This window comes from Trichoderma asperellum, chromosome 4 (genome assembly GCF_020647865.1).
Source record: "Trichoderma asperellum chromosome 4, complete sequence".
Taxonomy (NCBI): Eukaryota; Fungi; Ascomycota; class Sordariomycetes; order Hypocreales; family Hypocreaceae; genus Trichoderma; species Trichoderma asperellum.
The window spans coordinates 1,336,314-1,355,981 of record NC_089418.1 but is presented as its reverse complement, the minus strand read 5'-3'; the positions used below and the strand labels follow the sequence as shown (position 1 = coordinate 1,355,981).

At 48.3% G+C, this 19,668-nt stretch overlaps 7 protein-coding genes across 8 annotated transcripts; 3 read left to right on the top strand and 4 right to left on the bottom strand.

The window, feature by feature from the left end:
- Positions 1 to 49: 49 nt before the first annotated feature.
- On the bottom strand, positions 50 to 3,511 carry TrAFT101_006854 (uncharacterized protein). Its single transcript, XM_024903363.2, has 5 exons — positions 2,675 to 3,511; positions 2,451 to 2,587; positions 2,236 to 2,382; positions 1,562 to 2,116; positions 50 to 1,470 (listed from the first exon to the last, which is right to left on the bottom strand). Exons 1-5 carry the CDS (start codon positions 2,845 to 2,847, stop codon positions 392 to 394), a joined length of 2,091 nt encoding a protein of 696 aa, XP_024758502.1. The 5' UTR covers positions 2,848 to 3,511; the 3' UTR covers positions 50 to 391.
- A 46-nt stretch (positions 3,512 to 3,557) lies between these two features.
- Positions 3,558 to 7,033, top strand: TrAFT101_006853 (uncharacterized protein). The gene is made up of 4 exons (XM_024904194.2): positions 3,558 to 4,017; positions 4,119 to 4,448; positions 4,548 to 6,439; positions 6,497 to 7,033. The coding sequence occupies exons 2-4, from the start codon at positions 4,361 to 4,363 to the stop codon at positions 6,839 to 6,841; spliced, it is 2,325 nt and encodes a 774-aa protein (XP_024758501.1). The 5' UTR covers positions 3,558 to 4,017; positions 4,119 to 4,360; the 3' UTR covers positions 6,842 to 7,033.
- An 869-nt stretch (positions 7,034 to 7,902) lies between these two features.
- Positions 7,903 to 11,582, top strand: TrAFT101_006852 (uncharacterized protein; the record flags this gene model as incomplete). Its single annotated transcript, XM_024900630.2, has 7 exons — positions 7,903 to 8,174; positions 8,231 to 9,322; positions 9,385 to 10,091; positions 10,153 to 10,236; positions 10,286 to 10,972; positions 11,029 to 11,069; positions 11,128 to 11,582. The coding sequence occupies 3 exons, from the start codon at positions 7,903 to 7,905 to the stop codon at positions 9,746 to 9,748; spliced, it is 1,728 nt and encodes a 575-aa protein (XP_024758500.2). The 3' UTR covers positions 9,749 to 10,091; positions 10,153 to 10,236; positions 10,286 to 10,972; positions 11,029 to 11,069; positions 11,128 to 11,582.
- TrAFT101_006851 (uncharacterized protein) lies at positions 9,687 to 11,637 on the bottom strand. Its single transcript, XM_024904193.2, has 4 exons — positions 11,589 to 11,637; positions 11,244 to 11,480; positions 11,019 to 11,111; positions 9,687 to 10,960 (listed from the first exon to the last, which is right to left on the bottom strand). The coding sequence occupies exons 1-4, from the start codon at positions 11,596 to 11,598 to the stop codon at positions 10,044 to 10,046; spliced, it is 1,257 nt and encodes a 418-aa protein (XP_024758499.1). The 5' UTR covers positions 11,599 to 11,637; the 3' UTR covers positions 9,687 to 10,043.
- Positions 11,638 to 13,021: 1,384 nt separating this feature from the next.
- On the top strand, positions 13,022 to 15,176 carry TrAFT101_006850 (uncharacterized protein). Of its 2 annotated transcripts, XM_024900627.2 has the most exons (3): positions 13,022 to 13,509; positions 13,575 to 13,786; positions 13,855 to 15,176. In XM_024900627.2, exons 1-3 carry the CDS (start codon positions 13,059 to 13,061, stop codon positions 15,055 to 15,057), a joined length of 1,866 nt encoding a protein of 621 aa, XP_024758498.2. In that variant the 5' UTR covers positions 13,022 to 13,058; the 3' UTR covers positions 15,058 to 15,176. The 2 variants fall into 2 exon arrangements, with proteins under 2 accessions (XP_024758498.2, XP_065984006.1); XM_066127893.1 differs by having other exon boundaries at positions 13,022 to 13,786.
- A 100-nt stretch (positions 15,177 to 15,276) lies between these two features.
- TrAFT101_006849 (uncharacterized protein) lies at positions 15,277 to 16,941 on the bottom strand (the record flags this gene model as incomplete). The annotated part of the gene is made up of 1 exon (XM_024904192.2): positions 15,277 to 16,941. The coding sequence occupies one exon, from the start codon at positions 16,939 to 16,941 to the stop codon at positions 15,277 to 15,279; it is 1,665 nt and encodes a 554-aa protein (XP_024758497.2).
- Positions 16,942 to 17,750: 809 nt separating this feature from the next.
- Positions 17,751 to 19,418, bottom strand: TrAFT101_006848 (uncharacterized protein). The gene is made up of 2 exons (XM_024902678.2): positions 18,773 to 19,418; positions 17,751 to 18,681 (listed from the first exon to the last, which is right to left on the bottom strand). The coding sequence occupies exons 1-2, from the start codon at positions 19,266 to 19,268 to the stop codon at positions 17,855 to 17,857; spliced, it is 1,323 nt and encodes a 440-aa protein (XP_024758496.1). The 5' UTR covers positions 19,269 to 19,418; the 3' UTR covers positions 17,751 to 17,854.
- Between the last annotated feature and the right edge of the window lie 250 nt (positions 19,419 to 19,668).

Sequence of the window (19,668 nt, the reverse complement as noted above, 5' to 3'; positions counted from 1 at the left end):
TGTTGAAAGTATTGGCGGTGGAGGTTGCGATGACATGCAAGAGGCTTTGAAGACAAGATGTATTTGCTCTATGTATAAAACGAATTCCCGTCTAAGCGGTTCGCGACACTCTATATACTGATTCCAAACAAAATATACTCTATTACATGTTCATCATATCGTTGAATGCCTGGCCAAGATATGCTAGCAACACGTTGAAAAAAAAAGGAAAAAAAAAAAAAAAGGAAATGATGAAAAGCAGATGGTCTGGGGAACACATAATGCACTGCTTGAGTGGCTGACTGGGACTAAGCCGACTAAGCCTTGCGTAGAAAAAAAGGAAAAAAAAAAAAAAAAAGAAACAAGGTAAATAGGGATGTTGTCTGAGGATATGAGATCACAAAGATAAGAGCTATGCTGAAGGTGAGTGTGAAGTGTGCGTATGCTCTTGCGATGGACAAATGGCGGGTGAGGTAGCAGCTGGCATAGCATGAGGAGGCTCTTCATGATCACCTCCATCATCACCATTGTCGCTTGGGCTTGGCGGAAGGCTTCGACCTCCGCTCATAGCTACCGCAGGTGTAGCTATTTCGGGGTAGTGAATGTTCAAGGTGTTGTGATGGCCCAATGTAGGAACTTTAAGGGTGTCACTCCTCATCCTCTGCCTCCCTCTGGTCTGGGTAGGTGATGGAGGTGGGCTATCATTCTGAAGCCCGGATGAATTGGCTCCTGGCAAAGTGCTTGCCCGGTTTTGCCGTGATAGAGAGCGTGCAGGTCGCGCAAGGGAATGAGAACGGGAGAGCGATAGTCCCGGCTGAGGCGATGCTCCTCTATAACTGCCCGCCCGGGAACGAGAGCGTGGTAAGGGAGTAGCGTTGCCATCTGCATCTCGAGGGAGGTTATAAATATTTCGAATGTCTGGTAGTCGTTCATTTCTCCAAAACTCTCCAGGAACCTCTGGGAAATCAAGAGCTTTGCCAGATTTATCATAATCATCGACCCAGTTGTGCGCCTTATTGCCGAGTGCGCTGCCTACAGAAACAAGCATCCTGGCAACCTTGCGTCTGCTGCCCGAGTCTACTGTGGAAGCTCGGTGCGCTGTGCTGCCTGAAGATATGTGTCGGTCGATGGTTGGTGCATCATTGGAGATGCCAGTTTGCATGGTCGACATCCTGTCGAGAGCGCGGTATGATGAGACAGTAGAGAATCCTGTATCGGCATGCCTCACTGCTGGAAAATGGACTGACTCGGGTGTTTCTGGGGGACTACTTTCTCCATGGCTCTGAGACTGGCCATCTCGATCAGTTGAAGAAGAATCTGTAGCAGGAGACCCGTGTCGACTTTGATATTCAAGGTGCTGATGGGAACATTTGCACTCATGAACGGCATGGGGATGGGATTCTCCTATGACGGCCTCTACATCGGCTGCAAGGACAAGATAAAGGGATCCTATGGCAGCAAATCCTGTTCCAACAATGGGTGCCCACTGGCCTTTTGCATTGAAAAGATGCAATACATGTGTTAGCTATATGAACTATAGGGAAGGCAATAATCGCAGTACAGGACAATTTTGTGCACTCACCAATGCTTGCGAGAGGCTCGACCTGATAAGAGACTGGACCGCTGAAAAAATTAATCTCTCCTACGATAATAATAGCAAGCCCTGCGCCCCCAAAAACGGGAATGGCCACGACGGAGAGGAAGTAGCGAATTTTGTTGTTCACGCCCTTCATAGTCCCCTTTGTTGCGCCATTGGTGCCCGAGATGGGCTCATCAGCTGGAGTATCGTCAATCCCGCTGCCAAGGCGAAGGCGAGCTGCGAGGCCCCGATGGTTTTCGAATACCTTGTCTGTCATAGACGCCATCCAGACGATGGTATGGACGCAGCAACCGGCCGCTAGTAGTGTGGCAGTGCCAAATGTGAGAACTCTAGGCACAGGTATCACGTAAATGTTGTTTGCCGATCCTTGTCTCATAGGAGAAGATGGTCCATCTCCTACGGCGCAATGCAGCCCGCATGTTGTGTTATCGCCGTAAGGGAATTTTGATGGATTTTTAGAGATTGGTATTCCTTGGTCATCCTGAGGACAGGGATAGGTCTGGATTCGGTAGAATTCGATGGTCAGGCTAAGGAGTCCTGCATGCAGCCAGGCGTAAGTTAGCCGCTGGACTCGTTGCGTTGGCTTTTTAGTGATAGGTCAATGCTTGCAGGGCAGGCATCTGAACCACTGAATCAGAATAGATAACAATGCTCACCTGCAAGAATCAGACCTGCCCAGAAAAAGATTGTGTTGCGGCCACGGGCGTTGAAGTAAGTCTTAGACAGTCTGACTGTCATTGGAGCGACCAGAATGGCAATCGAGCACAGCTGAAAGGCGCCGTACACGTCCATGTCTACAGCTTCTAATCAATAACAAGTAAGTAAGCAAAATCGAATCAAATTGAACAGCAGATTGGGTCTTTTCTCTTACCGTCTCGATGCAGAGCTGCAAGGACAATGCCATGAACTGCGGCTACGGCCGGGAGGAGCAGCGCTGCAGCCAAGCAAGCATTTTTTATCCACACGGCTCTTCGAGCAAACACGCACGCTGCTATAAGCACGTAGTACCTGTGAGGGGGGTTTGAACAAGTTAGAAACATGGAAATGCTAGAAGGAAGTGTTGTTGAGGGAAGTAGCTCAAGCGGCATGACCTACAAGACTCTCGATCCCGGACCATATTGGCCAGAAACGGGCCATGCGCAGACTACTTTCAAGACATCGTCGGTAGGATTCGTGGCGTTGCCTGCGGACGCGAGAGAAGCCGATAAAATGCTGTGATGAGAGACAGCAGCATCACCAAGCGACTCAGCCCAAGAAAGCGCCGGCATCAGCCCTTTGCGTGTGCCGAAGGACTCGGCGGCCCAACTGCTGCTTTGCAAGCAAGCGGGTATTGGTCGCTATGCAGCGGCTGAGCAAACGGCGCTTTTTCTTGGAATGTAAGCTACTCTCAAAACTCCCCCAACAACTGGCGCAAGATCAGGGAGGCTCATGCAAGGGAGATGATGATTATGGTGGTGAGTGGGCGTATTATAAGGCGACCCGGCAAGACACGGGAGAAACTGTCTCAAGCTGCTGTGAGGCTCTTCCATGGGTCCCTCACGCCCTCCATCTCGAGCCAGCTGAGAGACTAAATTCGCTCCTCATAACCCGCCTGCCCATGTAGCACAGACGCAATCCCATCTGTACGTGGTTCCAAAGGATTGTCTCCCTCGGCACACACTGTTGCTTCTGATGTGATGTCCCTGGTAGATACGAGTATCATCTTGCAGCTTAGAAGGATCCAATGTGGTCTAGTTGCTGCTAGAGCGTTGCAGGCAACAGAATTATCCAACTCGCCCTGCTGCTTCATCCTCTCAATAAGGCATAGCACACAGCATAGCCATGATTGCTGAAGCTGGGGTTGCACGGCCAAGTTGAGGCTGGCCGCCGCTGATAGGCCAGCAAAAGGGCTGATCGCCCGCAGCTGATGCTTGCCCTCGGGCTACCCCCACAGTCAGATACTCGATCGTCGGCCACCAGCGCCGGGTTGCCACCAGAACCGCAGTCCAAAGCTTGTTATTCTCGGATGTCTTTTCCTTCTAGAAGCTTGGCCAGCGCGGGTTTAAATCGTGGCTGTGACGCTCTAGTGATGCTGTGGACAGGGAACAATCTGGGGCTAAGTATGGAGCTGGGAGCCGCTGCACATGAAACAGCCATTATATGAACAGTTCGGTGACCCGATGGAGGACGCCTTTTGGACGCAAGAAGGCTGGGTGGCTGCAGCAGCTGTGCGCATTTCAACCAGGATTCGATCGACAAAGTGCCAAGTCCGTTCGACGTCGAGGCCGGTGTCGCACAGTACGAGGATTTCAGCGGATTCCTTTGTTTGTGGCCGCCAAGTTTGTGTTGCTGCCAATCCATTGCTCGTCGAGGGACACGTGAAGCTTTGTCGCATTTGCCAAGTATCGGCCCTGCCGTGACGAGAGGGACGCTTTGGGGATAGGAGGATAAGGAACAAGGTAGGGTAAAAAGCACATAGTCGAGATGCCAAAGACTGGCGGCCGGAATTTTTATTTCGTATTATTTTTGCTCCTGCTCATTGTGCTGACGGTCGGAGAAGGCAGACAATCTTCCAACCCTTCAGCGCTGCTTGTTCGATACAGGCAGCCCAGTCTGGAGCTGCTGATCGGCGTGGCGACTTAGTGGCCTGAAGAGGCCTGTGGCCGTGCCTAGGCAGGCGGTGAGCTTAATTGGCGGGCAGCGACCTACTCAAATTTCTTCTCGTGCTCGCCAGTCAAATTTGAGCCAGCAAGTGATCGTGACATCATCACTGTCCTGGTCGACGAGGTTGCCGTCGTCGACATGGCTCAGAGCGGGAGCGACTCTCTTTCGACGAGCCAGATCAAGGACTGGCGGTCCATCATCACGCTGATCGTCTTTGTTCTCACAAGTGAGTTTTGACAACGTTGCACCCGGACTGTTGCAGCAACTGTGAAACGAGGAGAACAAATAGAGAATATTTGCTGATTTACCTTCTTCATTGAACTAGACATCAATGTTCTGTGTCCGTTTCACATTCCCATCTATATACCCCGGAAGCTGTCAGATCTCTTCCTAGATGCTCTTGGAGCCCTGAGAATTATTCCTAAACGGCAGTATCGCCCTCCGCTGGTTGAAGACGACGACAACGGCAAAATCAAGCCATGGGTGCGGCTCAACTTTCCCATGAACTTTGTTACAGCACCTCTCATCGCAGATTTATTCCTACTGGCTATCCTAGCTATCGGCAGACAAGAAGTACACGATGGCATAGTCGGCGCAGATAACATTTCGCCAATCGACATCATGGCCTTCTTCATCACCTTGGCCTACATCGCCATATCAATCGACGCATCTGGCCTCATCCGATACCTGGCATTCAAAGTACTTCAATGGGGAGGCGAAGTTGGACATCGACTGTTCTTCTACCTCTATGCATTCTTTTTCCTTTTGGGCAGTTTCATTGGCAATGACCCCATCATTTTGTCGGGAACTGCGTTTTTGGCTTACATGACTCGAGTCTCGAGCAACATTGTCCATCCAAGAGCATGGATTCATACTCAATTTGCCATTGCCAATATCGCATCTGCCATTTTGGTTTCTTCTAACCCAACGAATCTCGTCCTTGCAGGAGCTTTCAACATCAAATTCATCCACTATACCGCCAACATGATTGTCCCCGTCGTCGCTACCGCCATTGTGTTATTCCCGTTTCTGCTATACATCGTCTTTGCAAATGAGGATCTCATTCCGTATTCCATCAAGATGCACGAGCTTCCAGAAGAAGTCAAAGCCAAGAAACCCGTGAACCCCAATATCCCTCACGCAAGAGGCCATGTTGATGGAGATGAGTCCGATCTCGCCAATAACGAAGAAGGGAAACTGCTGTCACTTGAAGAAATCATGAACCCCTTTTTGGATAAAGGTGGAGCCGCGTTCGGCGCTGTTATTATGGCTGCAACTTTGGTCACCGTCTTGGCAATCAACGCTGCAAGCGCCAAAAGCGGCGCCCATCCTGTGTTTTGGGTCACTCTGCCGGCAGCCTTTGTCATGTTCTGCTGGGATATTGGTTTTGGATGGTACCACCGGAAAGAAACTAGAGACATTGCGAGAAAGGGTAGGGAAGAATTCGAAATTGCGCGCGCCGAGAGAATCTTCCAACAAGCAGAAGAGGCGAGGCAGTCTTCCGCTGCCAATGGCGGACTACGACTAGAGGCTGACTCGTCATCTCCAAAATTTGAAGCAAAAGACGCACAGCTCCAAGATTCAGATGGTGTTTACGAATTAAATAATACCAGTCCGCCAAGTTCACACGCAGCCGACGGGAAAACGATACTAAACCCACCTGTCCACGCTGAGGGACACGCTCCGACTCCCGCGATTCTCCTGGTTGAAGGCACTGACGATCGTGCCCTTGCTGCAATGTCATCGACCGCTATGGAGTGCTCAATGCCAGCGCCTAATGGTTATACGGAGAAACAGGAGAAAGGCAATACGACAAGTGAGGTTAACTCGCTTGAAGAAAAGAGCATTCTAAATCGAACTGGCTCTGGTTCTCCCCCACAAGCTCTTTTTGTGCCTCAATCAGATGAAGATTTAGAAAGGAGACGTCGAAGCTCGCTGGCATCTATGCAATGGCCCCGTGGGCCAGCCACCCTCATGTCCCTTGGCCAAGATACACTCAGATGGTGCCAAGAGACATTTCCCACGGCTGCTGCCGTTGTTCTTCATTTACCATTTGCACTAGTCCCATTCGCCTTCTGCATGTTTATCCTTGTACAAGGGCTGGTAACAAAAGGCTGGGTGCCGGTCTTTGCTTATGGGTGGGATCACTGGGTGAATAAAACTGGGACAATCGGCGCCATTGGGGGAATGGCCTTCCTTTCTGTTATTCTATCCAACGTATGTATAACCCCGAAGTCATTTGCAGTTGCAAGCCAAGCTAACACCATATTATAGTTTGCAGGGACAAACATTGGGACTACGATACTGCTATGCCGGATCATCCAAAAGTGGCAAGAGATCCATGTAGTGAATGGTGTTCCCATTAGCGACAGAACCTTTTGGGCTACTGTATACAGCATGGCCCTCGGCGTTAACTACGGTGCATTCAGTGTTGCGTTCAGCGCCTCGCTGGCCGGCCTACTTTGGCGCGATATCCTCGCTAGAAAGCATATTCGCGTAAGAAGTCTTGACTTTGCGCGCGTCAATCTTCCCATCATTTCCATTGCCATGATTGTCGGATGTGTAGTCCTTGTGGGCGAGGTATATATTGTCAGGAAAGACACACCTTACACAATGTAGATACCCTTATGATTTAGATTTTTTTTTTTACTGCATGATATCCTTTATCGCTCTGCGGATGATACACGAAGAAAAGTTGCAATAAAATCTATGATATAGAGACTCTTTTTTTTTTTTCTACTTTGCAAGCGTCAGTGGATAGGATGCAAAGAGCACATGGATTAAAAAGGTCCAAGGAATTGATGATCAAGATAATGAATTTCCTATACATATCGTGTTACATATCCGATCATGAAACAAGGCAACCAGGTTGTAGACAACCTGGATGAAGCAAGGTAGGTTAGCCTTTGGAGCGACTTCGTGTCTAGCGTGGCAAACAGAGCTGGTAGCTCAAGGCTTAATTATTGTATAAAGACTATTCGTAGCATCCAATGTAGAAGTTAATACCGGACTAGAGAGCTTGTGGCTAAGCTTGAACAGATAGAATTCCGAGATCTGGCGATATGAATGTGACGTAAGGCGGTGATGGCTGCTGCTACCACAGGCCAACTTGGAGCTCGCATACACTGCTGTAGCAAATACTACCCGCAAACGCAGCATTTTTCATAGACTATGATTCCCTTGCAAACGAAATGCAGGGCTTGGCGGTATTCTGAACTATAGGCTGCATAGGGCGTCTGCACCGCGCATTGCTTGCTCCTCTCCTGCTCCTCTCCTGCTCTCCACCTGCGTTCAGCTGCTCATCACATCAGATCAACTCTGAAACAAAAAGAACGATCGAGTACACGTGTGACAAACGAAGAACACTGGAATTCAAGCTGCTAACGAGATTTTGTTTGCTGTTTTTCACATTTCCTTATTTGGCCCCGAAGTTTTCTCGAGTCTGCGTCTATTGCAGCCGTCGAAGTTTGAGCCACCTTTCACTATACTTTTGCAACTCTAAGTTATCCATCAATTAAAAAAAAAAACGCAGCTATATCACTCACTACATCCCCACAAAGTATTCCTTCTTTCTATTTCGCCATATCATCAGGCCAGCTCTTCGACATCTTCAATTGTCTTGTCTCTTGTTGAGACTGCCAACAAATACTTGATAGCACTCTCCAGCCGCACTCGCTACGATGTGCGGATTTGATGACTTACCAACCGAAATACTTGATCAAATCGTCAGCAATGTGACAAATCTCCAAGATCTTAGTTCTCTCAGCCGCTGCAGCCGCGGAATTTACTGGGCAGTTTCAGATGTCCTCTTTACCAGAGCATTCGAGAAGCATGCCGAGTCAAACGGGGTCGATCACGCAGTCTCGTGTGTGTTTATGCATGCCGTCAAGCATGACTCGCAACAGCTGATCCAATGGCTGATCTTTCGCGAACATGGCTCAAGATTAAGAGGGTAAGTGAATATGGGGAGGCTTCGTTCATTCAGAGCTGTTTGGCTAATGACCATAGATCTTTTCCCTTGATGGAAAGTTTCACTTTTCTACACTACGCACTGCTTCAAGATGCCCCCAAGGTATCGATACAGCTTCTCAAGCACGGATCCGATCTAGATGAAGATACCGTTCTTTATCCTGATCTGAAAACACTGTATCTGTCTGTGGCCAGACCCTATAGCATCAGGCTTGGAGCACTAGACGGAGCTCTTCGTATCGCGTGTAGCTATGCTCTCCCAAGGATGGTAGAGTTTCTCCTTATACGAGGTGCCGATCCGAACACGTATAGCGATTTCGGATTTGCAGCAATTCACATCGCTGTGAGACGAAGAGTGCCTTGGGCGCATTTCAAAATGCTGGCCTGGTTCGAAGGAGAGAAGGACTCTGAAAGTGCTCTATGGGGCGCTCAAGTCGCTCTGACTGCGAAAGTCTTACTTCGCTTTGGTGCTGACTATAATCTTCCCATACAAGGTTATCGTTGCCATCAGTGCGGACCAAAATGTTGGAAATCGTTGGCCTGCTGCCCCATGGAACAGCGGGTTCTGCATGTTGCAGCAGCCGGGGGATCCAAGTTGGTCGTGTCAATGCTAGTTAAAGAGAAGGCAAACTTTTTCCAAGCCGATGGCGAAGGAAATCTGCCCATATTTCACGCCATGGTTCAAGGCCATGATGAGATTGTTGCTTTCCTCTTACAACAAATGCAGCATGTAAAACGGCGCAAGAAGAGACCAACGAATGCAATCGTATGCAAGTCTACACAGAGTACAATGCTCCATATCGCTTGTCGGTTTGGATACTATGATGTGGTCGACGCCCTCATAAAGGACGGTGCTGACGTGGAGGTGGTCGATTCTCTTGGCCGAAGACCGATACATGAGGCTCTTGGGCAATGCGCCCCTGATATGGAGGATCGTCTCGTGGAGACACTTTACCTTCTTTCAGAGAATGACGCGTCTCCGGATGTTGTGGACTGTAGTGGTAAGAAGGCGAGAGACCTGGGAGAGAAACATATTTTCTCGGGGGTCCGAGCACTGTTTGAGTACGCTACCATGGCTAGGTATGAGTGGCAACGACTTACAGAATCGCGACAACCTGAAAAGCCTGAAATGTGAGTAATTAAGATCCCGAGGCTGGCTATGTATCTGAATCTTGGCTGACAGAGCTTCTTAGTTATAACAAGCTTGATACGCTGCTGGAAGAGTGTAGGATTCAGTCTCAGTCGAGGAACGAGGATGAACAAGATCCTGAGTTGCCTTCATCTGCTCGCAGAACCAAGGTAGCAACCAAGGCGGCAGCCAAGGCCCCCGTTTGGGTCCAAAAAGAGACGTTTCCCGAGCTGAAACCTTCGCTGAAAGCTCCTCAAGGAAGGAATAAAAACGCCAAGCCTACTCCGAATGGGGGCTCAGCATGTGACCCTCAAAACACCACTCAATCAATGGATGTGGTTGTGGAGACGGAGGCCAAGAAAACCGCGAGCAAGAAAGGTGGACGCAAGAAGAAGTGGACTCCGGTATCGCTCAAGAATATTCCTTGAATCTTGATGCGCCTCCATTTCTTTCATTACCATCTGATTATTTTGCTATGTTTTCTAAATCTATCTCGCTTTTCTTTCTATTCTATCTTTTCCTTTCATCCTTTTATGCCAATGTCTGCGCAGACGCTTTGTGTATAGAAGTCTAAGCACCTTTTCTCTATAATATTTCCCCCAATAGATACGCTGACCTTCACAGGTTAAAGCTTTTGTATGTACTAGACAAAAAAAAAAAAAAAGAATTGCTCATGTTAGCTTTCATCAAACTCCAATTCAAGATCAAACGACTCGTGTCACTTCAAAAGAGAACCTTGAGCCCCCAACCAGCTGCTACACCCCGAGCAAGGTAAAGTGTGAAAACGGTTGCTGCGTAAAAGACTCCCGCAAATATGATAACGCCGTCATAGGAGCCGTTGTCTGCTCGTAAAATAGCTCCCGCAATGGGAAGGCCAATGAGCACGCCGAAGCTTGCAATGAAAAAGGCTGTGCCGGTTCGCTTGCCAATATCTTCAATGTTGCATACCCTGCTAATACACACAGGTGTAATACTAATCGCGGCGCCGGACCAGAAGCCATACAGCACAGTAAACGAGTAGATGGCAGACTCGTTTGTACCGGCAGAGTACCACAGCGCAAAAATGAGGGCTGCGCAAGTAGTGGATGTGAGAGCCAGGACGTTGAAAGCACCAAAGCGGTCGGCTGCAAAGCCGGGCAGAGCACGACCAGGGATTGCGCCTACATTGACAAGAGCGTTGAGGAGATAGGCTCGCTGAGTGGGCATTCCGGCGTGGATTGCATAGGAGGAGATGTAAGTGTAGGGAATAAAGACGGCAAACTCAACCAAGAAGACTGCAAGGGTTGTGAGCGCGTACTTGGGATCGCGGAGAGCCTTTAGGTCAATAGCGCTGCCGATGCGAGTGCTGCTCTTGTTGTGAGGCAGCCGCTTCTTCATGAGGGTGATGGAGATGCCTCCCATGGCGAGGCAGATGAAGCCGATGATGCGGGTGGCCCAGGGAAATCCAATCTCAGGGGTGATGTACAGGATCATGAGAGGGAATATGATGCCGCCGAGGCCACCGGCTGTGCAAGCAATGCCTGTGGCGAGGGCGCGGCGTTTATCAAAGTAGTGGCCGATGATGGCGATGGCGGGATTGAATAGGAGGGAGGCAGAGGCACCTCCTAGGAGACCGAAGCAGAGGAAGAATTGGTAGAATTCTGTAAATAGACGTGAGCATCAGAAGAGGAAGGATTTGAACAGAACGGATATACTGACCTTTACATAGGCCGATCAGCATCATGGAAACGACAATGCCAATGTTTCCCGGTATGACGAGGACTCTCACATCGTATGCGTCGAAGATGGGTCCTAACAAGAGTATAAGTTAGAAATCGACTCATTCCATCTCGTTTCTCAGCGTACATCTACATCTACCTTCCCCTGTGCCACAACCTCACTCCAGGGATATCGATCAAGATAAAAATGAAAGCTTTTCCATACCAACTTGGGCGCCGCAGAAGTATAAGAAAAAGGCGTAACTGCTAAGAATCCAGCCAATCGTCGACTCGGGTAGGTTTCGCAGCTCATTCTCTGATAATCTGGCCTGCAATACAGCCATTGTGTTGAGAAGTCCCATGGAGGGGATCATGCAAGCCCAGGAGCCCAGGACGACGAGCCATGCTTGGAGACCGCCATCGGGGTATGTCGTTATTGACAGGTCTCCAGTAGTGAGAGTTGCTAGATATACAAGAAAAATTAGTATAAGATAGAGTATAAACGGCGTTGGATTAAAACCCGGGGTAATACAAGGGGTTCATGCACAATAGGGGAGAGAGGGAGACGCACCAGCTGTCATTTTTGGGATATTATAGGTACCTATATATCTAAATATGGGAACCAACAACTAGCGTTCTCTCTGCAGGTCTACAATGCACAAAGGATGAAAAAAAAAAGGGACTATTGGACACTGCCAGAAGAATCACAAACAGAATGTTCCCAAAATCTGGGAAACGGACATTGGGGGGACTTTTATTGATTGATAACTTTTAGACTAGAGTGATAATTATGGATTAGACTATCGGCGCGCCAAGAGCTTTTGCGATGCCGCCGCGGTAAGAAGTGGATTTCGGTGAGTTTACGCGCCCTACGAGGTACGAATACGCATTTTGAGATGGTGGCCGAATCGTTCGCTCACTCGCTAGGTCTTGGTCGTTTCTGCTGTTTCCCCAGTAACTCATATTATAATCTTATAGGTGACTCCGCAATTTCAAGAATACAATGTCCATATTTGACATGGAAAAAACTGTTTGTGCCTGTAAGCTATCAACTACTAAGGAGTCGAGCTAGCCTAGGCCACCAGGATATGCAATTTTTTTTTTTCTTCGCCGTCTGTTAGACCCATCGCGGAAAGCGCCGGTTTCAGAACCTATGACTAACAGAAACGTGCTGAGGACCACGGCAAAAGTGTTGCGCGATCCGGAGAGATGCTTTCCGTGCCTTTGGCGGCATCTCTCAAAGCGGTATTCATTACGGTGGGGGGTCGAGATAAGTGTCCGCATTTGTTGGTTGGAGAGCACCCCTGCATGAGATTGAAGTTTGGTTATGTGACATGGCACCGGTTGGTGCAGTGCAATTGATCAAGCTGATGTGGAGTTTTTTGTGATCTTAAGACAGCCCCAGGCGAACTCCCTCCGATAACTTGATACTTTCTGTAACCGTTCTGAGACGATTTTGATAATCTCAATTATATCTTTATTCATCCTACGTTGGGTGTTAGTTCTTGAATCTAGTTCTTGGCTTATAATACTGCTGTAAGATAATAGCATCTCACTCCATATACTCTGCATGATGTCAACACAGGATTGAATTTATAGCAGTAAGAATAGTTTTATGAATGCACTTTTATATTTTGTTGACAAAAAATCGCATATGCAATGAATGATGTATTGGTGGATATGACGGCTCGGATTATCCGTTGAGAGATGCCGAAATTTCAATCATGCATAACTTAAGTATTATACCCCGTCAGCAATAGAATGGTGCCTGTATAAACAAATTTATCTTTTTGGATGCGCATGCTAGAAAATACTTATCTGAAGTAACATCTATCTATTCCCTTGACCATATGATCAATCATCTTTAGATGCTGCGCGCCAACGGCAACCCCTCCATGATTACCACTTTTGGCAATAGATCCCTGCCAAGAGCGGTTTGCTGAGTGATCACGCAATTTCAACGTACAAATATAGTGAAACTCACTGCTCAAACATTACTGGTATTCAATATTTGGAGATTATAAGAGAGCAGTGATTTAACATGTCGAAACAGGAGTATTTGGAGAATGAGTACCCAATTACTGGTGGTGCACCAGATCCTATGGCCGATTATGACCTCTCCCGTCAAATCCAGCCCGCAGTCGGCATGAGACAAGGCTTGCCAAACTACGGCGACCCTCACTTTTCTCTCTTCCTTCGCAAAGTCTTCATCAAGGCACTAGGTTATAGCGAAGAGGCGCTTTCAAGACCCATTATTGGCATAGTCAACACTTATTCGGGCTTCAATCCTTGTCACGGCAATGTCCCGCAGCTCATCGAAGCCGCAAAGAGGGGTGTCCAGCTAAACGGCGGATTGGCCATTGACTTCCCAACTATCAGCGTCCATGAATCGTTTTCTACTCCTACCAGCATGTTACTACGGAACCTCATGAGCATGGATACCGAAGAGATGATTAAGACGCAACCAGTGGACGCATGCATTGTTATTGGTGGTGGGTTCTGGTCTTTTACTCGTTATATCTGTCTATATATTGATCAACAACACCTCGTGAATCAGGATGCGACAAGACGGTTCCGGCTCAGTTAATGGGTGGGATATCAGCCAAAAAGCCCGTATTGCCCCTGATAACGGGTCCCATGATGCCAGGAAGCTTCAGAGGCGGTCGCATCGGAGCCTGTACTGATTGTCGCAACAATTGGGCCGCTTTCCGAGCCAATGAGATAGATATTGAAGACATTTCTGCTCTGAATGAGGAACTTGCGCCGACTGTGAGTGGGCTTCCACCTCTACTAGTGTATTTAGCCAAGATGAGTTCTAACTACCACATGATGGACAGGTTGGGACCTGCGGCGTCATGGGCACAGCGAGTACCATGGCCTGCTTGACAGCTGCTCTTGGACTTGTGCCTCTACGAGGCGGCGCAACCGCTTCTGCTGTCTCCAGTGCCAGACTTAGGATAGCAGAGCAAACAGGTGCAAATGCCGTGAAAGCAGCCCAGCACAAACTCACACTCCAGTCGATCCTTTCGGAAGCATCTTTCCACAACGCCATTACTGTTTTGCAAGCAATCGGCGGGTCGACAAACGGTATCGTTCACCTGCTTGCTATTGCAAATCGTCACCCGGAGATGTACGATAAAATCACGCTGCAGACGGTGCATAAAATAGGAGAGAAGACGCCTCTCCTGGTTGATCTCAAACCTAGCGGCGATAACTACATGACTGACTTTCATAATGCGGGCGGCATTCCAGCTCTTTTACGTACATTGCGGCCTCTCCTGAAGCTCGATGCTCTAACAATAACGGGTGAAACACTTGGAGAAGCTCTGGACGCTGAGAATTTTCGCCCCTTTGCTTTTTCAGCTCAAATTATAAGGCCATTGGATGAACCGTTGTACCCATGCTCGAGTCTCGCTGTATTGTATGGCAACATTGCGCCGAAAGGGGCTGTCATCAAAGCCAGTGCCAGCAAGTATCGACATTTGCTTAAGCACCGGGGCCGAGCCGTGGTGTTTGCCGGTCTTGAGGATCTTGCGAAGCGTATTGACGATCCCAACTTGGACGTTGACGAAAACTGCGTTTTGGTTTTGCAGGGAATAGGGCCTATTGGCTTTTCAAGCCCAGGAATGCCGGAGGCTGGGCTGATTCCCATTCCACGTAAGCTCGCAGCTCGCGGGGTCAAAGACATGTTGCGTCTTTCGGATGGCCGCATGTCTGGCACGGCGGGAGGGAGTATCATTTTGCATATTTCGCCGGAAGCTGCTTTGCCAGACAGTGTGTTGGCTGTTGTGAGAGACGGAGATATAATACACTGTGATGTTGAGAGACAAAAGCTCGAAGTAGAGCTTAGTCCTTCTGAGATTGATTCAAGAGTCAAGGATAGGATTCATAGACTTGAGGGGAAACTGGAAGCTAGAGGCCCTGCAGAATTCAAGAGACAGCTGACTCGTGGTTATAGAGGGTTATATGAAAAGAGCGTGACGCAGGCTGATAAGGGAGTGGACTTTGACTTTTTAACTGCGCAAGGAGCTGTTCAATGAATGCTGACCCCTTTGAATTATTTTCAAGGACTGTGAAAGCCATACATAGCGGTTGATTTATTCAGAGGAGATTCATTGTAGATTATATATAGGAAAAAGATAGCTAACAATAAACCAGCAAGAACTATATTTACAACATCTCCATTGTCATAAAAAAAAGGTCATGTGCTATTACTCTTATAACTACAATCACGGCGTGCTCAAGTATAAAATACATATTCACAAACTGCAGTATTTTACCTGGCCACCAATAATAGTATAAAGCGTATGGATACCTTGCTCAGCCGAGACCGATTCCATGTCAAATGGGTCTCTACGCCAAATTGTGATGTCGGCAAATCGACCTGGCGTCAGCATACCTCTCAAATGCGATTCACCCAGAAACTTGGCCGCCTCTGTCGTATGGAGACTGATAGCCTCTGGTAATGTTATAGCATGCTCTTCCCGTAGCACTCCAATGACTGTTTTGCGGGTAGTCAAGCCCTCCAACGAGTGCATGGCGCCATAGCTGCCAACGGGAAAATCCGAGCCAGCAGTGGCCAGAACGCCAGAGTCCAACCATTGACGTGCTGGGAAGAAGCGTGACACTCTGTCTCGGCCGTAGAATACCTCAGAAATACCGGCGATATCATGAAGCAGCGGGAATTGGATAGTGACAGGAATGTTGAGGGCCGCGGCTCGCGCTCGCTGTTCGGCCGAAGCGAGTCCTCCATGCTCTATAACTAGAGTCCCCTGTGGCATGTTGGGATGTCGTTTTACCACCTCTTCATACACGTCCAGTATGATGCGTACGGCTCGGTCTCCAAATGCATGCGTGCCAACCCGCCATCCTCGACGAACAACCAGATCTACAGCAGCGATCATTGTTTCTGCATCCCACAGCAAACGCCCTCGATACTCGTTTAGAGAGCCGCAGCCGCAATCTTCCTCTTGCCTGTATGGCTCTTCCATGGCGCTTGATTCGATTCCGCCGTCTAGCATAAATTTGAGGCCCCAGATGGAGAAATATGATTGATGCTGCAGATGGCGATATTGCTCCATCTGATCGAGCAGCTTACTGATTTCTTCCACGCTGGACAGCCCTATTGCAGAGACCAGGCCCTTGAACCGAGTTTGTAGCCTCCCAGCATCGTATGCGGCTTTGAGTATTGTTACGTCTTCAATAGGGACCCAGCAATCCCGAACGCAGCCAATCCCGGTTGACGCGTAGGAGGTGCTGGCAACGTCCAAGCCATGAATCCGCGTCTCAGTATCAACCGGAGCCTGCATTTTATAGATGAGGGCCGTTGCGGAGTCCTGGATGAGCCCCGTCATCTCACCATTTGCATCCTTTGCGATTTTACCGCCTGGAGGAGGGACGGTATCCTTAGTAATGTTGGCAGCTGCCAATGCACAAGAATTCGCCACCATGTTATGACCGCCTCTTCGTAAAACGATTGGATGCACGGTGCTTATTTCGTCGAGCTCTTGAATTGTTGGAAGTCGCTTCTCCGGAAGATTGAATTCTTGCCAGTTCGTAGTTGTAAAAATCCATTCTCCGGGCTCGGTCTTTGAGACACGCTGGCGAATTAAATCCAATAGTTGATCAAGATTCTTTGCAGTATGGACTGGGACATCGACATGCATCTGCGCAGCAAGCATAAGATGTGTGTGAGTATCGTCGAAAGCTGGAAGCACGGTAGAGTCTGTCTCATCAATGACACGAGTGTCGGGCCCAATTAAATGATCTAGGTCATTTTGGCGGTCTGAAATGGCAAAGATGTGCTGCCCGACAATGGCTAGTGATTGTTGTGCAGGTACTCCAGGCTGAAGAGTATAAATCTTGCGTGCCCGGATCAAGATATCTGCTTTGGTGTTTCCAGCGCCAAGAGTATTTGAAGTCATGTTGATTGCAGATGCGATTTCACAAAGTAACTATATAAACCAGAGAGACTGTGTTGTAAATCAAACGGGTTCATTTTTTCTTTCTTCAGAGTATATACTCTCTATATATTTAAATACATTTATATTGACCACTCTGTGTTGTTTAGCTAAGATTCAAGTAATACCCATTAACTTCTAAACAGCTGATCCATCAATATTCACCGTAACTGCAGCACGCACTTGTTGGAGTTGGTTTGTAATTAGATACGCGTATCCCACCCTTAATTTATTGGAATTTCGGTACTATATATCGGCAATCTATAACGGTTCTCGGCATCGGGACAATTGCCGCCCTCATCGGTCGCAAAAGGCACTTGGTAATGGCCGTCCCACACATATCGAGCGCCGACGCGAGGGCGAGCAACTGTTTATGTATGAATAGCAATAAGGTGATGATGCACACTGCACGCTCTGTGTGCATGTACTCTATTCTTGTATTGTGTAGTATACCGCCAAGCCTGTGTTAGTGAAGCAGGTAAGCCGTAAAGAGCCCCGATCGCTATTGGTTCCGGATACACCTACTTGGGCATCTTACATGAAATGATTTGTGAGAACTGAGGAGGCTTTAATTAATAATACTTAAAGTGCCTTATTTGTCTGAATAGACATGGCAGGTATACTTCTCGACAGCTCTTTGCTGCAAGACATGGTCGGTGATCGGCGGGCTAGAATCGCCGAAGGGCCGAGCCGGCTAGACATGGAGCCGAGTGTATGTAGCTTCAACAGCGTATCGTTTACACGTCCTAGGCAATAAGATGCCGCTGCTTTTGGCCATATTCACAATAGAATTTCTGTTATTTTAAATGGTATTTGAGGCAATCGCATAGTCTCAAACTGTCATATGAAAGCTCTATCAAGTCCTATGTCGCGTGCTCTATCTAGCCCAAACTCCTAATTGACGCTCATACTCATCTATAGCCTGAATAAGCGAGCCTTTCCAATCGTAAGAAAAGACCTTGTTCATTCTTTCTGTAAGATCTTTCGCGTATAAAGTAGAGTCGCTTCCAATGCCAGGACTGCGCCACTGCGCCGAAATGCCTGCAAAGCGGCTGCTGGAAACGACCCATTGTCCCCTCTCTCGCCGGACAGAGTCGTATGCCTTGAAAGCCGCCTCGAGTGCTCTGTTTCTGGCATCAGAGCTTTCATCCAGACCTGGAGTTCCCACAACTTTCTCCAGAAGCGTCGCCATCACCAATGCGTCTTCGATGCCCATCCCGGCCCCGGCGCCATGATGGGGTGTTGACGCATGAGCAGCATCTCCTGCGAGAACGATGCGTCCATAGGCGAACGTTGAGAGAGGATGGTCAAAGGTGTCGAACATGGCCCAGCGATTGAGTTCTTCAGGCATAGCTGCTACAAGATCTCTTACCGAAGGACCGAAGTGAGAGAAGGCTGCCACAACATCGACTTTCTTCCCTCGAATGGTCAAATTTTTTGAATCAGGCCATTCACCTTCATCGTGTACAAAAGCGACCACGTTCAAAGCGTTCTTGCTGATGATAGGATAGGTAAACAAAGACGCTCCTTGGCCTAAATATGAGACAGCTTCTTTCGAGAGCTTTCCTAGAGCTGCTGCTGCTTTTTCCATGGGTACCAGTCCGCGATACGCACTTGTGTAAGAGTAGTGAGGGAAAGCTGCTGGATCATCCTTGCCCAAGACAATGCGCCGAACCTGTGATTTGATACCATCACATCCTATGACTGATATAATCGAAGTGTATACATGTCAGTATCTTTTGAACAGGCTTCTTGCGACGAGGTTTACGCCGATCACTGTATAGAATTTTCTTACCTGCGTCGGCTTCGGCCGTGGTGCCATCAAAAAACTGGAGAAGAAGAGGCCCTTGATTGTTTTCGTTGTGTGTAATCGACTCCAAACGCTTTCCTAGTTTTATGTATTCTTGTGGTATAAGCCCAAGTAGACCATCTAGCAACTGGCCTCGGTGAGTGCTATGGTATGTAAATGGTTCAACTACCACGTCAAACAGCCGGTCTGCCGGGCGAAGTTTCAGATCCTCGTCGCTACAGCCGTTGATGCCGTTGAGGTTTTTAAAAACTCCAGAGACTTTTTGTAACTGTTCTGTTACGACGGGATCCAAAGCAGTCATGCACTCAACTATCGGCGTGGGAAATGCAATTCCGGCGCCAATCTCCTTGACTTGGGTCGATTGTTCGTAGATGGTAACCTGGATATTTCTATGCAGAAGACCAATTGCAATGTGGGCACCAACAATTCCAGCGCCTATAACGGCTATGTTCAAAGGCGGGCGATTGCTGCTGCCATTCATGGTGTTGTTATTGTAGCTTGATTCGGAATTTGGATATTGCAGATGGGAAGAACGGAAGTGGTGCGGAGCGTGCGGGAAAACTCGCCCATAATAAAGACTTCACATCGCAGACTTAAATCCTTCATAAACAAGGGTAATATCCGATCACTCATCTCTCCAATGTCTTAGACAAAGTTCCGAGAAAAGAAGCACTTCGAGAGGGGCAGGCGGCAGGGAATCCGTGCTGGTTGTGAAGTAACATCGGGCCATGCTTGCGCCGACGCGAGCCATTGTCCAGTCTTCACTTCAATGATTTCCAGTGATGGGTCACAAATATGGTGGCAAGGGAAGAAGGTAGGAAGTACCACAAACTCACAGAGCAGCCCATCATTCTAGTATTGTTACATGAATCAAGCCGACT

Bases quoted from the DNA above. Each gene is read 5' to 3' on its own strand.
- TrAFT101_006848 (XM_024902678.2), bottom strand. From the start codon at position 19,268: ATGAATGGCAGCAGCAATCGCCCGCCTTTGAACATAGCCGTTATAGGC. The intron at 18,682-18,772 runs GTAAGAAAATTC...CGATTATATCAG, and splicing joins CACGGCCGAAGCCGACGCAG to TCATAGGATGTGATGGTATC.
- TrAFT101_006854 (XM_024903363.2), bottom strand. From the start codon at position 2,847: ATGCCGGCGCTTTCTTGGGCTGAGTCGCTTGGTGATGCTGCTGTCTCT. The intron at 2,117-2,235 runs GTGAGCATTGTT...GGCTGCATGCAG, and splicing joins GGCAGGTCTGATTCTTGCAG to GACTCCTTAGCCTGACCATC. The intron at 1,471-1,561 runs GTGAGTGCACAA...TCAATGCAAAAG, and splicing joins CGAGCCTCTCGCAAGCATTG to GCCAGTGGGCACCCATTGTT.
- TrAFT101_006850 (XM_024900627.2), top strand. From the start codon at position 13,059: ATGTCGAAACAGGAGTATTTGGAGAATGAGTACCCAATTACTGGTGGT. The intron at 13,510-13,574 runs GTGGGTTCTGGT...CTCGTGAATCAG, and splicing joins CGCATGCATTGTTATTGGTG to GATGCGACAAGACGGTTCCG. The intron at 13,787-13,854 runs GTGAGTGGGCTT...CATGATGGACAG, and splicing joins ATGAGGAACTTGCGCCGACT to GTTGGGACCTGCGGCGTCAT.
- TrAFT101_006851 (XM_024904193.2), bottom strand. The intron at 11,112-11,243 runs GTATGGAAAAGC...TACTCTTGTTAG, and splicing joins CTTCTGCGGCGCCCAAGTTG to GACCCATCTTCGACGCATAC. The intron at 10,961-11,018 runs GTCAGTATATCC...GTCTATTTACAG, and splicing joins GCTGATCGGCCTATGTAAAG to AATTCTACCAATTCTTCCTC.
- TrAFT101_006853 (XM_024904194.2), top strand. From the start codon at position 4,361: ATGGCTCAGAGCGGGAGCGACTCTCTTTCGACGAGCCAGATCAAGGAC. The intron at 4,449-4,547 runs GTGAGTTTTGAC...TCATTGAACTAG, and splicing joins GATCGTCTTTGTTCTCACAA to ACATCAATGTTCTGTGTCCG. The intron at 6,440-6,496 runs GTATGTATAACC...ACCATATTATAG, and splicing joins TTTCTGTTATTCTATCCAAC to TTTGCAGGGACAAACATTGG.